The 18,061-nt window shown below is 49.6% G+C and overlaps 1 protein-coding gene across 5 annotated transcripts in view; it reads left to right on the top strand.

Annotated features, from left to right (window-relative positions):
- LOC118944786 (rho guanine nucleotide exchange factor 26-like) overlaps positions 1-18,061 on the top strand; it is a 107,379-nt gene that overhangs the window by 79,032 nt on the left and 10,286 nt on the right. For all 5 annotated transcript variants that reach the window (XR_005040103.1, XR_005040101.1, XR_005040102.1 and 2 more), the window contains exon 12: positions 3,119-3,328. Coding sequence is in view for 2 of the 5 variants with exons in the window: in XM_036965864.1 (XP_036821759.1) it covers positions 3,119-3,328 (210 nt within the window). In the remaining 3 variants the exon portion in view is untranslated. The remainder of the gene's footprint in view (positions 1-3,118; positions 3,329-18,061) is intronic.

Genomic DNA, 18,061 nt, shown 5'->3' with positions numbered 1-18,061 from the left:
TGGGTGTGCTTCTCATTCCCCCAAATCTCCTTTTTTTTCCCATCTCCAGCTGTGTCTGAGACGGATCATTCTGCCGCTTTCTCTCTAAATGACTGAAACCTTTTTTCTTTCTGGGAATTTGATCCAAAGCAGCTCCAGTGGTTTCCAGGACTGGGACTCTTTGGAAACGTGTTGGTGTGGAATCGGTTCTGCTGTGGCATGTTACTATTCCTCTCTTTCTCTCTCTATCAGTTTCTCTCTTTCTATTTCTCTTTCTCTGCATGATCAGAAATAAAAGCACTGGCTAGACTAATTGGAATCTAGGTCACGGTACATTAGGCCAACAGTAGAGCAGGGAGTGCAGAGCCAACGTTAACCCTGGACTCCATGCTACTGGCCAGTCCCTCTTGGACCTCCTTTTCTCATAGCCTTGTCTAGCCAGGGTGATTCTACTGCTGTTTGACCTGGAGAGGAGATTGCTCTGATGTGCAGTTCACCTGCCCATCTACCGATGTGTATTGTTGATTAACAAACAACTGTAAGTCGCTCCAGATAAGAGGATCTGCTAAATGACATAAAATGTAACATTAAATAAATAAATTAAACAATTGTTGTGGAGAGATGCATTGCTGAGTGACACTACATACCCTACATTACTCATCTCATATGTATATACTGCACTCGATACCATCTACTGCATCTTGCCTATGCCGCACGGCCATCGCTCATCCATATATTATATGTACATATTCTTATTCATTCCTTTACAGTTGTGTGTATAAGGTAGTTGTTGTGAAATTGTTAGATTACTTGTTAGATATTACTGCACGGTCGGAACTAGAAGCACAAGCATTTTGCTGCACTCGCATTAACATCTGCTAACCACGTGTATGTGACCAATAAAATTTGATTTGATTCTCTGTTCAGGAAAACCCTAGACCCACAGGAACACTTGTGTAATGACTCACCACTACTACACAGCAGCTGGCCTCTCCTCTTCTCCCCACCCTCTCCTCTTCTCCCCTTCCTCTCCTCTTCTCCCCTTCCTCACCCTTTCCTCCTCTTCCTCTCCTCACCCTCCTCACCCTCCTCTCCCCTTCCTCACCCTCTCCTCCTCTTCCTCCCCTTCTCACCCTCCTCAACCTCTTCTCCTCTCCCTCACCCTCCTCTTCCTCTCCTCTTCATCTCCTCCTCTTCTCTATCCTCACCCTCCTCTTCCTCTCCTCTTCTCTATCCTCACCCTCTTCCTCTCCTCTTCATCTCCTCCTCTTCTTTATCCTCACCCTCCTCTTCCTCTCCTCTTCTCTATCCTCACCCTTTTCCTCTCCTCTTCATCTCCTCTTCTCTATCCTCACCCTCTTCCTCTCCTCTTTTCTCTCACCTTTCCTTCCCCCCTCTGCTTTTCTCCCTCTGTCTTCTCTCTTCCAAGCTTAGTCTTCCATCTTTGTTTGTTTGAGCTCTGTGGGTCTGACATTTATTGACAATTTCGATACCTTCTGGAAACAAAGCTCGTATTATAAGGAGGATGGGATCCACCCAAATCATGTGGGTTCATGGATCCTTTCACAGCATTATAAGGAGGATGGGATCCACCCAAATCATGTGGGTTCCTGGATCCTTTCACAGCATTATAAGGAGGATGGGATTCACCCAAATCATTTGGGTTCCTGGATCCTTTCACAGCATTATAAGGAGGATGGGATCCACCCAAATCATTTGGGTTCCTGGATCCTTTCACAGCATTATAAGGAGGATGGGATCCACCCAAATCATTTGGGTTCATGGATCCTTTCACAGCATTATAAGGAGGATGGGATCCACCCAAATCACGTGGGTTCCTGGATCCTTTCACAGCATTATAAGGCTGCGTTGAGACAATGACAATGTAAGTTCTCCCAGGGGCGTTGGAAGACCGACTCTTCCCAGTAAAGCAATGAAAACAGTCAAGCATCCCAGAAACATGTTTAAAAATAGCCCACGTTCCTGTAAAGATTAGAGAGGATCTCATGTTAAATAGTGTTGAGGTAATATGACTACAGGTTCATCTGCCTCACCTGATAATGTGTGAAATGCTTGATAATGCATGCGAATATTTTCTGTGTGATTTTAAATATTGACTGGCCTACTCAATGAAAAAGCTTTTAAACTGTAACCAGTGCCTGCAACCTGGTTCACGTCATCAGTCTACCTACCAGGGTCTACCTGGCAGGAACTAATGGGGAGACATAATAAATACCTCAGTATTCCTACTTAGCACCAGGACATTCTTCTCTCGCTCTCTCTTTCTCTCTCATATATATTCAAATCCTGGGGTTTTATTGGCTTGGGAAACGTATGTTTACATCGAAGAAAGATAAATAGACAGGAAATAAACATATATTTTTTTTTAACAGTAATCATTACACTCACATTAAAAATAATAATAATATAGACATTTAAAATATGACATTATTGGCTATGTACACTGTGTGCAAAATGTTGAAATAAACAGATAAATATATATTTATAATGGTGTTTGTTCTCCACTGGTTACCCTTTTCTTGTGGGAACAGGTCACACATCTTGCTGCTGTGATGGCCCTACAACTTCAGTCTGCCAACAGATGACACTCTTCCTCTCGCTCTCTGTCTCTCATTCTCCCTCTCGCTCTCTGTCTCTCATTCTCCCTCTCGCTCTCTGTCTCTCATTCTCCCTCTCGCTCTCTGTCTCTCATTCTCCCTCTCGCTCTCTTTCTCTCATTCTCCCTCTCGCTCTCTGTCTCTCATTCTCCCTCTCGCTCTCTCTCTCTCATTCTCCCTCTCGCTCTCTGTCTCTCATTCTCCCTCTCGCTCTCTGTCTCTCATTCTCCCTCTCGCTCTCTCTCTCTCATTCTCCCTCTCGCTCTCTCTCTCATTCTCCCGCTCGCTCTCTCTCTCATTCTCCCTCTCGCTCTCTGTCTCTCATTCTCCCTCTCGCTCTCTGTCTCTCATTCTCCCTCTCGCTCTCTCTCTCTCATTCTCCCTCTCGCTCTCTCTCTCATTCTCCCGCTCGCTCTCTCTCTCATTCTCCCTCTCGCTCTCTGTCTCTCATTCTCCCTCTCGCTCTCTGTCTCTCCTTCTCCCTCCCTCTCGCTCTCTGTCTCTCTCTCTCTCCCCCTCAGTGAGGACAGCTACACAGTGATAGACTATGCTCTGAGGGGCCAAATTTGGGTGGGACCCTGCCAGGCCGAGGATGTCAACCTATCACCCGTCAGAAGCACCGCTGGAATGCTGACATCACGTCAGCCTGGGGCCAGCCACCTCTTCCGCCTGCGTTTCCGTAGCAACCACTCCGGAGACAAGGTGCCCATGGTCCTGGGGGTGGAGCGAATGTAAGTGTCACCTTCTACTGTGCAACACTTGACCCGTATCTGTGTGTTTCTTTCTATCACTCTCACCGTGCTAGGTCCTATCTGTGATCTCGCTCTGAGCTGGGTCCTCTCTATCTCTCTCTGAGCTGGGTCCTTTCTATCTCTCTGAGCTGGGTCCTCTCTATCTCTCTGAGCTGGGTCCTCTCTATCTCTCTGAGCTGGGTCCTCTCTATGTCTCTGAGCTGGGTCCTCTCTATCTCTCTGAGCAGGGTCCTCTCCATCTCTCTCTGAGCTGGGTCCTCTCTATCTCTCTGAGCTGGGTCCTCTCTATGTCTCTGAGCTGGGTCCTCTCTATCTCTCTGAGCAGGGTCCTCTCCATCTCTCTCTGAGCTGGGTCCTCTCCATCTCTCTCTGAGCTGGGTCCTCCCCATCTCTCTCTGAGCTGGGTCCTCTCCATCTCTCTCTGAGCTGGGTCCTCTCCATCTCTCTCTGAGCTGGGTCCTCTCCATCTCTCTCTGAGCTGGGTCCTCTCCATCTCTCTCTGAGCTGGGTCCTCTCCATCTCTCTTTGAGCTGGGTCCTCTCCATCTCTCTCTGAGCTGGGTCCTCTCCATCTCTCTCTGAGCTGGGTCCTCTCCATCTCTCTCTGAGCTGGGTCCTCTCCATCTCTCTCTGAGCTGGGTCCTCTCCATCTCTCTCTGAGCTGGGTCCTCTCCATCTCTCTCTGAGCTGGGTCCTCTCTATCTCTCTCTGAGCTGGCTCCTCTCTATCTCTCAATGAGCTGGCTCCTCTCTATCTCTCTCTGAGCTGGCTCCTCTCTATCTCTCTCTGAGCTGGCTCCTCTCTATCTCTCTCTGAGCTGGCTCCTCTCTATCTCTCTCTGAGCTGGGGCCTCTCTATCTCTCTCTGAACGGGGCCTCTATCTCTCTCTGAGCTGGCTCCTCTCTATCTCTCTCTGAGCTGGGGCCTCTCTATCTCTCTCTGAACGGGGCCTCTATCTCTCTCTGAGCGGGGTCCTCTCTTTCAATTCAGTTCAATTCAATTCAAGGGGCTTTATTGGCATGGGAAACATGTGTTATCATTGCCAAAGCAAGTGAAGTAGATAATATACACAAGTGAAATAAAAATGAACAGTAAACATTACACATACAGAAGTTTCAAAACAATAAAGACATTACAAATGTCATATTATACATATATATATATATATATATATATATATATATATATATATATATATATATATATATATATATATATATTTATACAGTGTTGTAACAATGTACAAATGGTTAAAGTACACAAGGGAAAATAAATAAGCATAAATATGGGTTGTATTTACAATGGTGTTTGTCTTTCTCTCTCTCTCTCTGAGCTGGGTCCTATCTGGGTCCTCTCTCTCTCTGAGCTGGGTCCTATCTGGGTCCTCTCTCTCTCTCTCTGAGCTGGGTCCTCTCTCTCTCTCTCTCTCTGAGCTGGGTCCTATCTGGGTCCTCTCTCTCTCTCTCTCTGAGCTGGGTCCTATCTGGGTCATCTCTCTCTCTCTCTCTCTGAGCTGGGTCCTATCTGGGTCCTCTCTCTCTCTCTCTGAGCTGGGTCCTATCTGGGTCCTCTCTCTCTCTCTCTGAGCTGGGTCCTCTCCATCTCTCTCTGAGCTGGGTCCTATCTGGGTCCTCTCTCTCTCTCTCTGAGCTGGGTCCTCTCTCTCTCTCTCTGAGCTGGGTCCTATCTGGGTCCTCTCTCTCTCTCTCTGAGCTGGGTCGTATCTGGGTCCTCTCTCTCTCTCTCTGAGCTGGGTCCTCTCTCTCTCTCTCTCTGAGCTGGGTCCTATCTGGGTCCTCTCTCTCTCTCTGAGCTGGGTCCTCTCTCTCTCTGAGCTGGGTCCTCTCTCTCTCTCTCTCTCTCTCTGAGCTGGGTCCTATCTGGGTCCTCTCTCTCTCTGAGCTGGGTCCTCTCTCTCTCTCTCTGAGCTGGGTCCTATCTGGGTCCTCTCTCTCTCTGAGCTGGGTCCTATCTGGGTCCTCTCTCTCTCTGAGCTGGGTCCTATCTGGGTCCTCTCTCTCTCTCTGAGCTGGGTCCTCTCTCTCTCTCTCTGAGCTGGGTCCTATCTGGGTCCTCTCTCTCTCTGAGCTGGGTCCTATTTGGGTCCTCTCTCTCTCTCTCTGAGCTGGGTCCTATCTGGGTCCTCTCTCTCTCTCTGAGCTGGGTCCTATCTGGGTCCTCTCTCTCTCTCTGAGCTGGGTCCTCTCTCTCTCGCTCTCTGAGCTGGGTCCTATCTGGGTCCTCTCTCTCTCTGAGCTGGGTCCTATCTGGGTCCTCTCTCTCTCTCTGAGCTGGGTCCTCTCTCTCTCTCTCTCTGAGCTGGGTCCTATCTGGGTCCTCTCTCTCTCTGAGCTGGGTCCTATCTGGGTCCTCTCTCTCTCTCTCTGAGCTGGGTCCTATCTGGGTCCTCTCTCTCTCTCTCTGAGCTGGGTCCTCTCCATCTCTCTCTGAGCTGGGTCCTATCTGGGTCCTCTCTCTCTCTCTCTCTGAGCTGGGTCCTCTCTCTCTCTCTCTGAGCTGGGTCCTATCTGGGTCCTCTCTCTCTCTCTCTCTGAGCTGGGTCCTATCTGGGTCCTCTCTCTCTCTCTCTGAGCTGGGTCCTCTCTCTCTCTCTCTGAGCTGGGTCCTATCTGGGTCCTCTCTCTCTCTGAGCTGGGTCCTCTCTCTCTCTCTCTCTGAGCTGGGTCCTCTCTCTCTCTCTCTCTCTCTGAGCTGGGTCCTATCTGGGTCCTCTCTCTCTCTGAGCTGGGTCCTCTCTCTCTCTCTCTCTCTGAGCTGGGTCCTATCTGGGTCCTCTCTCTCTATGAGCTGGGTCCTATCTGGGTCCTCTCTCTCTCAGAGCTGGGTCCTATCTGGGTCCTCTCTCTCTCTCTCTGAGCTGGGTCCTATCTGGGTCCTCTCTCTCTCTCTCTGAGCTGGGTCGTATCTGGGTCCTCTCTCTCTCTGAGCTGGGTCCTATCTGGATCCTCTCTCTCTCTGAGCTGGGTCCTATCTGGGTCCTCTCTCTCTCTGAGCTGGGTCCTATCTGGGTCCTTAATGATCTGTCTCTTTTCTTCATTGTTTCCTATTCACTGAATACTTCTGTCAGTTGGGTCTAATATGGGATGATCTGGGTGTGTGTGTCCCATCAGGAACAGGTTTCTTTATATACAGTTGAAGTCAGAAGTTTTATACAGTTGGAGTCATGAACTCTTTTTTTCAACCACTCCACAAATGTCTTGTTAACAAACTATAGTTTTGGCAAGTTGGTTATGACATCTACTTTGTGTATGACACTACAGACAGATTATTTCACTGTATCACAATTCCAGTGGGTCAGAGGTTTACATACACTAAGTTGCCTGTGCCTTTTAAACAGCTTGGACAATTCCAGAAAATAATGTAATGGCTTTAGAAGCTTCTGATAGGCTAATTGACATCATTGGAGTCATTTGGAGGTGTATCTGTGGATGTATTTCAAGGCCTACCTTCAAACTCAGTGCCTCTTTGCTTGACATCATGGAAAAATCTAAAGAAATCAGCCAAGACCTCAGAAAAAAATTGTAGACCTCCACAAGTCTGGTTCATCCTTGGGAGCAATTTCCAAACGCCTGAAGGTACCACATTCATCTGTACAAACATCTGTACAAACAACAGTACGCAAGTATAAACACCATGGGACCACGCAGCCATCATGCCACTCAGGAAGGAGATGCGTTCTGTCTCCTAGAGATGAACGTTCTTTGGTGCGAAAAGTAGAAATCAATCCCAGAACAACAGCAAAGGACCTTGTGAAGATGCTGGAGGAAACAGGTACAAAAGTATCTATATCCACAGTAAAACGAGTCCTATATCGACATAACCTGAAAGGCCGCTCAGCAAGGAAGAAGCCACTGCTCCAAAACCGCCATAAAAAAGCCAGACTACGTTTTGCAACTGCACATGGGGACAAAGATCGTACTTTTTGAAGAAATGTCCTCTGGTCTGATGAAACAAAAATAGAACTGTTTGGCAATAACGACCATCGTTATGATTGGAGGAAAAAGGGGGAGGCTTACAAGCTGAAGAATACCATCCCAACCGTGAAGCACGGGGGTGGCAGCATCATGTTGTGGGGGTGCTTTGCTGCAGGAGGGACTGGTGCACTTCACAAAATAGATGGCATCATGAGGACGTAAAATTATGTGGATATATTGAAGCAACATCTCAAGACATCAGTCAGGAAGTTAAAGCTTGGTCAATGACCCCAAGCATACTTCCAAAGTTGTGGCAAAATAAGTCAAGGTATTGGAGTGGCCATCACAAAGCCCTGACCTCAATCCTATAGAAAATATGTTGGAAGAACTGAAAAGGCGTGTACGAGCAAGGAGGCCTACAAACCTGACTCAGTTACACCAGCTCTGTCAAGAGGAATGGGCCAAAATTTACCCAACTTATTGTGGCAAGCTTGTGGAAGGCTACCCAAAACGTTTGACCCAAGTTAAATAATTTAAAGGCAATGCTACCAAATACTAATTGAGAGTATATAAACGTTTGACCCACTGGGAATGTGATGAAAGAAATAAAAGCTGAAATAAATCATTCTCTCTACTATTATTCTGACATTTCACATCCTTAAAATAATGTGGTGATCCTAACTGAACAAGACAGGGAATTTTTACTTGGATTAAATGTCAGAAATGTTGATCAACTGAGTTTAAATGTATTTGGTTAAGGTGTATGTACACTTCCGACTTTAACTGTATCTCCCTCAGTGAATACATCTAATGGGATAGGCGTTTTCAATCCCACAATGCCTTGATTGTGTTTTTGTGTGTGTGTTTAGTGTGTGTATGTGTGTGTGCGCACAAGTCACTCAGATCAAAGTCTACTCTGAGTTTATACAGCCCACTTTTCTTTCTTTCTCTCTCTCTCTCTAAGACCCACACTCACACACTGATCAAAGTCCCCTGGTATCAGCGTTTCCAGCCACCATTAACCCTCTCTACTCTGTTGTCTAAGTCCTTCGGGGTAATGTTTACCCAAACACCTCACCTACAGTAGGTAGAAAACATCTCAGCTGACATATTTCTGGCTCTAATGGAAACATTTTCCTCTCAGCAAACACTGGCTGTATAGGGAATCATTTTCCCCTCAGCAAACACTGGCTGTATAGGGAATCATTTTCCCCTCAGCAAACACTGGCTGTATAGGGAATCATTTTCCCCTCAGCAAACACTGGCTGTATAGGGAATCATTTTCCCCTCAGCAAACACTGGCTGTATAGGGAATCATTTTCCCCTCAGCAAACACTGGCTGTATAGGGAATCATTTTCCCCTCAGCAAACACTGGCTGTATAGGGAATCATTTTCCCCTCAGCAAACACTGGCTGTATAGGGAATCATTTTCCCCTCAGCAAACACTGGCTGTATAGGGAATCATTTTCCCCTTAGCAAACACTGGCTGTATAGGGAATCATTTTCCCCTCAGCAAACACTGGCTGTATAGGGAATCATTTTCCCCTCAGCAAACACTGGCTGTATAGGGAATCATTTTCCCCTCAGCATACACTGGCTGTATAGGGAATCATTTTCCCCTCAGCATACACTGGCTGTATAGGGAATCATTTTCCCCTCAGCAAACACTGGCTGTATAGGGAATCATTTTCCCCTCAGCATACACTGGCTGTATAGGGAATAATTTTCCCCTCAGCAAACACTGGCTGTATAGGGAATCATTTTCCCCTCAGCAAACACTGGCTGTATAGGGAATCATTTTCCCCTCAGCAAACACTGGCTGTATAGGGAATCATTTTCCCCTCAGAAAACACTGGCTGTATAGGGAATCATTTTCCCCTCAGCATACACTGGCTGTATAGGGAATCATTTTCCCCTCCCCTATACTGGCTGTATAGGGAATCATTTTCCCCTCCCCTATACTGGCTGTATAGGGAATCATTTTCCCCTCCCCTATACTGGCTGTATAGGGAATCATTTTCCCCTCAGAAAACACTGGCTGTATAGGGAATCATTTTCCCCTCAGAAAACACTGGCTGTATAGGGAATCATTTTCCAGTGATGTAGCAGCCTATTTTGGGCAGTAGTTTTATCACCCAGACCCATTGTATAATTTAAAATAGTAGCTGGGGGCCTCTGTATGGTCATGGAGAATGCAGCGAGTTCCAAGTGTAACAGAGGAAATGTAAGATTTGTATCTGCATATAGACACTTCCACTCTACTGAAGTTGAGTCATCTTTTAAGTCATTTTTTATTTGTGAACTTTCTCTCTCTCAATTCAAGAGGCTTTATTGTCATGAAACATATGTTTACATTGCCAAAGCACGTGAAATAAACAATAAACTAAAGTGAAACAAACAGTAAAAGGTGGACAGTGAACATTGCACTCACAGAAGTTCCAAAAGAATAATACAGTCATATTATTTATATATATATATATATATGTATGTATGTATGTATGTATGTATGTATGTATGTATGTATGTATGTATGTATGTATGTATGTATGTATGTATGTATGTATGTGTATGTATGTATGTATGTATGTATGTATGTATGTATGTATGTATGTATGTGTGTGTGTGTGTGTGTGTGTGTGTGTGTGTGTGTGTGTGTGTGTGTGTGTGTGTGTGTGTGTGTGTGTGTGTGTGTGTGTGTGTGTGTGTGTGTGTGTGTGTGTGTGTATGTATGTATGTATATATATATGTATATGTGTATGTATATATATATATATATGTATATATATAGTAAATATAGTAAATATATATATAGTAAATATAGTAAATATATATATAGGAAATATGTCTCTCTAATATGGTCATACATTGGGCAGGAGGTTAGGAAGTGCAGCTCAGTTTCCACCTCATTTTGTGGGCAGTGAGCACATAGCCTGTCTTCTCTTGAGAGCCACGTCTGTCTACGGCGGCCATTCTCAATAGCAAGGATATGCTCACTGAGTCTGTACATAGTCAAAGCTTTCCTTAATTTTGTGTCAGTCACAGTGGTCAGGTATTCTGCCACTGTGTACTCTCTGTTTAGGGCCAAATAGCATTCTAGTTTGCTCTGTTTTTGTGTTAATTCTTTCCAATGTGTCAAGTAATTATCTTTTTGTTTTCTCATGATTTGGTTGGGTCTAATTGTGCTGCTGTCCTGGGGCTCTGTAGGGTGTGTTTGTGAACAAAGCCCCAGGACCAGCTTGCTTAGGGGACTCTTCTCCAGGTTCATCTCTCTGTAGGTGATGGCTTTGTTATGGAAGGTTTGGGAATCGCTTCCTTTTAGGTGGTTGTAGAATTTAACGGCTCTTTTCTGGATTTTGATAATTAGTGGGTATCGGCCTAATTCTGCTCTGCATGCTTTAATTTGGTGTTCTACGTTGTACACGGAGGATATTTTTGCCGAATTCTGCATGCAGAGTCTCAATTTGGTGTTTGTCACATTTTGTGAATTCTTGGTTGGCTCTATGACTGAATTCTTGGTTGGCTCTATGACTGAATTCTTGGTTGGCTCTGACTGATTCAAGTATTTTTAACTAGATCCTAATTGGTATGTCGAATGTTATGTTCCTTTTGATGGCCTAGAAGGCAGGCCTCTGTGGGGCAGGAAGGCAGGCCTCCTGCCTTGTCTCTCAGATCGTTCACAGCTTTGTGGAAGTTACCTGTGGCGCTGATGTTTAGGCCAAGGTATGTATAGTTTTTTGTGCGCTCTAGGGCAATGGTATCTAGATGGAATTTGTATTTGTGGTCCTGGCGACTGGACCTTTTTTGGAACACCATTATTTTGGTCTTACTGAGATTTACTGTCAGGGCCCAGGTCTGACAGAATCTGTGCAGAATATCTAGGTGCTGCTGTAGGCCCTCCTTGGTTGGCGACAGAAGCACCAGATCATCAGCAAACAGACATTTGACTTCAGATTCTAGTAGTGTTAGGCTGGTTGATATGTATGCTCTGTCCGTCTGTCCGTCCGTCCGTCCGTCCGTCCTTTTCACTGGCCACTTCCTTTGTCAGCGAATAGGGAGTGCTTACATGCAGGTGTACATACACCACACACATAAGGCCAGATCTCCCTCATTCCTCTGTTTAGGTTAACCTCTTTTTCTAAACACATTCTCTACAGATCCTAGCATAAACATAACATTATCTTCATCTACTCTGAGTCCAATACGTATCCATAACAACTAGAATGCCTTGCAGACTCTGTCTGTATCCAGCGTCTTGTGTGACTGACTGGAGGGCTTTTCCAGGCTATATGCTTGCTACCACATGCCATGCCCTGACTCATGCTGCGTGGGTCAGGACCCCTGCTGTAATGTAATGACTTAATAATAGTGTTGTGTGTGTGTGTGTGTGTGTGTGAGACAGCAGTTGCCCCTCACTCACTGTAGTAGCCTAGGGAATGGTCTGGACTAGCGAGTCCCCGGCAACCAGCCATTGTTACATTGGTTGCCTAGCAGGAAACCTGTTGTTGAGTGGCATGTTCCCACGATTCACACACTAACCCCCTCGTTACCCTTCATCCCTCTCTCGTCTCGCCGCTCTTCTCTCTCTCCTCACCCCCCCGTTTTCCAGTCCTCTATGTTGTCCTTATTGTGGACCAGAACAGAGAGAGAGAGGCTGAGAGAGAGAGGCTGAGAGAGAGAGGCTGGGAGAGAGAGGCTGAGAGAGAGAGAGAGAGAGAGAGAGAGAGAGAGAGAGAGAGAGAGAGAGAGAGAGAGAGAGAGAGAGAGAGAGAGAGAGAGAGAGAGAGAGAGAGAGAGAGAGAGAGAGAGAGAGAGAGAGAGAGAGAGAGAGAGAGAGACTTATTTACATATAGAACAGTCCATATTGAGCACAGGAAGCCCTCATTCATGCTTGTCTCTACCTGTGTGTGTCAGCCTCAACCACACACAGAGAGAGCTTGAGGGTCTGTGCATCCCTTTCCACACATGAAATCATGGTGCACACATGATGCCTGTGTGTGTTCCAACAGGAATTTATTTAACCTTGTTTTAACTAGGCAAGTCGGTAAAGAAGAAAATCTTATTTACAATGACGGCCAGGACACGGCCAAACCCACACGACCCTGGACCAATGGTGTTCCGCCCTATGGGACTCCCAATTACAGCCGGATGTGATGCAACCTGGATTCAAACCAGGGACTGTAGTGACGCCTCTTGCACATCTGCGATACTCGGGAGCCCTGTGTGTGTGTGTGTTGGTGCCTTTACTAATAAACGAGAGTGTGTATTAATCGTCCTGATACCTCAGATGGCATGTTTTATGGTGGGAACGCTGCTCGACGTGTGTGTGTCCAACTGCCAAGACCAGCAGTGAACAGATGTCATTCCCACATGTCTCCCTTCGACTCAGACAGCCACACAAACATTCAGTCACTCAGAGACACACACCGGTCTTCTCTCCTGTCCTCCAGTGTGTCATGACTCAGTACAGGTTCTCCTGAGGGCAACCAGGGAACCAACCCTGTGTATCTCCCTCAGTCCCTGAACACGAGTTAACACACCATCACAGTTTACATTCACTGTGACCTGGATAGATAAGAGTGTATTTGTGGTCACATCGACCACCTGGGACCGTGGAGAATGTCCTAAATGATAGTTGTGGTGCTATTGAGCCTCCGACAGGGAAATGACCACAGGACCACAGGACACGGACCACAGGACACGGACCACAGGACACGGACCACAGGACACGGACCACAGGACCACAGGAACACAGGACACAGGAACACAGGACACGGACCACAGGACACGGACCACAGGATACAGACCACAGGACCACAGGACACGGACCACAGGACCACAGGACACGGACCACAGGACACAGACCACAGGACACGGACCACAGGACACAGACCACAGGACACAGACCACAGGACACGGACCACAGGACCACAGGACACGGACCACAGGACACGGACCACAGGATACAGACCACAGGACCACAGGACACGGACCACAGGACCACAGGACACGGACCACAGGACACGGACCACAGGACCACAGGACACGGACCACAGGACCACAGGACACGGACCACAGGACACAGACCACAGGACCACAGGACACGGACCACAGGACCACAGGACACTGACCACAGGACACGGACCACAGGACACGGACCACAGGACACGGACCACAGGACACAGGATACGGACCACAGGACACGGACCACAGGACACGGACCACAGGACACGGACCACAGGACCACAGGACACGGACCACAGGACCACAGGACACGGACCACAGGACACGGACCACAGGACCACAGGACACAGGACCACAGGACACGGAACACAGGACACAGGACACGGACCACAGGACACGGACCACAGGACCACAGGACACGGACCACAGGACCACAGGACACGGACCACAGGACCACAGGACACGGACCACAGGACACGGACCACAGGACCACAGGACACGGACCACAGGACACGGACCACAGGACACGGACCACAGGACACGGACCACAGGACCACAGGACACGGACCACAGGACACGGACCACAGGACACGGACCACAGGACACGGACCACAGGACCACAGGACACGGACCACAGGACACGGACCACAGGACACGGACCACAGGACCACAGGACACGGACCACAGGACACGGACCACAGGACACGGACCACAGGACACGGACCACAGGACACGGACCACAGGACCACAGGACACGGACCACAGGACACGGACCACAGGACACGGACCACAGGACACGGACCACAGGACCACAGGACACGGACCACAGGACCACAGGACACGGACCACAGGACCACAGGACACGGACCACAGGACCACAGGACACGGACCACAGGACACGGACCACAGGACACGGACCACAGGACCACAGGACACGGACCACAGGATACAGACCACAGGACCACAGGACACGGACCACAGGACACTGACCACAGGACACGGACCACAGGACACGGACCACAGGACCACAGGACCACAGGACACGGACCACAGGACCACAGGACACGGACCACAGACTACAGGACACGGACCACAGGACACAGACCACAGGACACGGACCACAGGACCACAGGACACGGACAACAGGACACGGACCACAGGACACGGACCACAGGACACGGACCACAGGACCACAGGACACGGACCACAGGACACATACCACAGGACCACAGGACCACAGGACACTGACCACATGACACGGACCACAGGACACGGACCACAGGGCCACAGGACACGGACCACAGGACACAGTATGTGGTTTAGCAGCTGACCAAGATGGCTTTAGTACAGGTGACCTCACCAGGGTGATAACGGTAGAGACGACCCCTACGTAGCAGGTGACCTCACCAGGGTGATAACGGTAGAGACTAACCCTACGTAGCAGGTGACCACACCAGGGTGATAACGGTAGAGACTAACTCTACGTAGCAGATGACCTCACCAGGGTGACAACGGTAGAGACGACCCCTGTTACAGGTGACCTCACCAGGGTGATAACGGTAGAGACGACCCCTACGTAACAGGTGACCTCACCAGGGTGACAACGGTAGAGACGACCACTGTTACAGGTGACCTCACCAGGGTGATAACGGTAGAGACGACCCCTACGTAACAGGTGACCTCACCAGGGTGATAACGGTAGAGACGACCCTTACATTCTGTATTTGAACACCATTTTTTAGAGAGGCGTTAAAACTGTGCAGGGGAAATAGTCTATTAATTACACCGTTTTTACCAACTATTGAGTTACATTAATTGTGAACGATTATTCAGGCTATATGAGCAGATTTATAGAATGTTGAGACATGAAATTGCTGTCCTGGACAGTTAGGGGCTGACACTGTGTTTTTGGGGGAGGGGGGTGATTCCCGGATTAAGCTGGAACAGAACTGGAATGGGAAACAGAATAATGGAATGATGGAAGTCTGATTCATGGAGCTCTTTGTTCAGATTCTCCACACAGACTCCATTTACTCTGCCTGGTCTGACCTGTGGTGGGTTCTGGGTCAGTATCTCTGAGTCTGTTGGTGCAACCCAAAGTGCACCCTTTTCCCTACATACAGCACTACGTTTCACCATAGTCCTTTGAAGCCTGGTTAAAGTCAATGCAGGGAATATGGTGCACTTTGTGCCGCAGGCTCTGAGTCAACTGGTCCTGGCTGGCTGTGAAGGGGTGAGACAGAGACTGGTCCTGGCTGGCTGTGAAGGGGTGAGACAGAGACTGGTCCTGGCTGGCTGTGAAGGGTGAGATAGAGACTGGTCCTGGCTGGCTGTGAAGGGGTGAGACAGAGACTGGTCCTGGCTGGCTGTGAAGGGGTGAGACAGAGACTGGTCCTGGCTGGCTGTGAAGGGGTGAGACAGAGACTGGTCCTGGCTGGCTGTGAAGGGGTGAGACAGAGACTGGTCCTGGCTGGCTGTGAAGGGGTGAGACAGAGACTGGTCCTGGCTGGCTGTGAAGGGTGAGATAGAGACTGGTCCTGGCTGGCTGTGAAGGGGTGAGACAGAGACTGGTCCTGGCTGGCTGTGAAGGGGTGAGACAGAGACTGGTCCTGGCTGGCTGTGAAGGGGTGAGACAGAGACTGGTCCTGGCTGGCTGTGAAGGGGTGAGACAGAGACTGGTCCTGGCTGGCTGTGAAGGGTGAGATAGAGACTGGTCCTGGCTGGCTGTGAAGGGGTGAGACAGAGACTGGTCCTGGCTGGCTGTGAAGGGGTGAGACAGAGACTGGTCCTGGCTGGCTGTGAAGGGGTGAGACAGAGACTGGTCCTGGCTGGCTGTGAAGGGTTGAGACAGAGACTGGTCCTGGCTGGCTGTGAAGGGTTGAGACAGAGAATGGTCCTGGCTGGCTGTGAAGGGGTGAGACAGAGACTGGTCCTGGCTGGCTGTGAAGGGTTGAGACAGAGACTGGTCCTGGCTGGCTGTGAAGGGGTGAGACAGAGACTGGTCCTGGCTGACTGTGAAGGGGTGAGACAGAGACTGGTCCTGGCTGGCTGTGAAGGGTTGAGACAGAGACTGGTCCTGGCTGGCTGTGAAGGGGTGAGACAGAGACTGGTCCTGGCTGGCTGTGAAGGGTTGAGACAGAGACTGGTCCTGGCTGGCTGTGAAGGGTGAGATAGAGACTGGTCCTGGCTGGCTGTGAAGGGTGAGATAGAGACTGGTCCTGGCTGGCTGTGAAGGGGTGAGACAGAGACTGGTCCTGGCTGGCTGTGAAGGGGTGAGACAGAGACTGGTCCTGGCTGGCTGTGAAGGGGTGAGACAGAGACTGGTCCTGGCTGGCTGTGCATGGTGAAGGGGTGAGACAGAGACTGGTCCTGGCTGACTGTGAAGGGGTGAGACAGAGACTGGTCCTGGCTGGCTGTGAAGGGGTGAGACAGAGACTGGTCCTGGCTGGCTGTGAAGGGGTGAGACAGAGACTGGTCCTGGCTGGCTGTGAAGGGGTGAGACAGAGACTGGTCCTGGCTGGCTGTGCATGGTGAAGGGGTGAGACAGAGACTGGTCCTGGCTGACTGTGAAGGGGTGAGACAGAGACTGGTCCTGGCTGGCTGTGAAGGGGTGAGACAGAGACTGGTCCTGGCTGGCTGTGAAGGGTGAAGGGGTGAGACGGAGACTGGTCCTGGCTGACTGTGCAGGATGAAGGGGTGAGACGGAGACTAGTCCTGGCTGACTGTGCAGGGTGAAGGGGTGAGACGGAGACTGGTCCTGGCTGGCTGTGCAGGGTGAAGGGGTGAGACAGACTGGTCCTGGCTGGCTGTGCAGGGTGAAGGGGTGAGAGAGACTGGTCCTGGCTGGCTGTGCAGGGTGAAGGGGTGTGAGAGAGACTGGTCCTGGCTGGCTGTGCAGGGTGAAGGGGTGAGACAGAGACTGGTCCTGGCTGGCTGTGCAGGATGGGGATGAGACAGAGACGAGTCCTGGCTGGCTGTGAAGGGGTGAGACAGACTGGTCCTGGCTGGCTGTGAAGGGGTGAGACAGACTGGTCATGGCTGGCTGTGCAGGGGTGAGACAGAGACTGGTCCTGGCTGGCTGGGCACGGTGAAGGGGTGAGACAGACTGGTCCTGGCTGACTGTGAAGGGGTGAGACAGAGACTGGTCCTGGCTGGCTGTGCATGGTGAAGGGGTCAGACAGAGACTGGTCCTGGCTGACTGTGAAGGGGCGAGACAGAGACTGGTCCTGGCTGGCTGTGAAGGGGTGAGACAGAGACTGGTCCTGGCTGACTGTGAAGGGGCGAGACTGGTCCTGGCTGGCTGTGCATGGTGAAGGGGTCAGATAGAGACTGGTCCTGGCTGACTGTGAAGGGGCGAGACAGAGACTGTATCCCTCTATCCCATCTCCCTCCCGTTATGTTTCAGTCTCATCCCACACAGGCTTTTTCTCTCCATCCGTCAATCTAGCTCACTCTTTCTCTATGAATCACTATATTCAACCTTTTTTCCGGCTCTTTCATTCATTCTTTCTTCCTTTCTCTAAATCTGTCTTTTCTTTCCCTCCTGTGGGCAGGTGAGGTGGAAGGTAGAGTTACCTGGTGAAACCTGACCTGTGTCCCTCCTCCCATTCACCAGAGACACAAACCAAAAGCTACTCTGTTCCTTTCCTGTGAATTAGCCTCTGTCCCTGTTCAACTGAATCAAAACACCTCTGTTCTCCCTCTCTCTCTCTCACGGACAAGGACTGGGAGGGAGAGGGGCGTGAGATGACTGGGAGGTAGAGGGGCGTGGGAGGACTGGGAGGGAGAGGGGTGGGAGATGACTGGGAGGGAGAGG

Source organism: Oncorhynchus mykiss, chromosome 27 (genome assembly GCF_013265735.2).
Source record: "Oncorhynchus mykiss isolate Arlee chromosome 27, USDA_OmykA_1.1, whole genome shotgun sequence".
NCBI lineage: Eukaryota > Metazoa > Chordata > Actinopteri > Salmoniformes > Salmonidae > Oncorhynchus > Oncorhynchus mykiss.
Note: the sequence above shows the minus strand (reverse complement) of the source record. Positions and strands in the feature narration are given on the sequence as shown.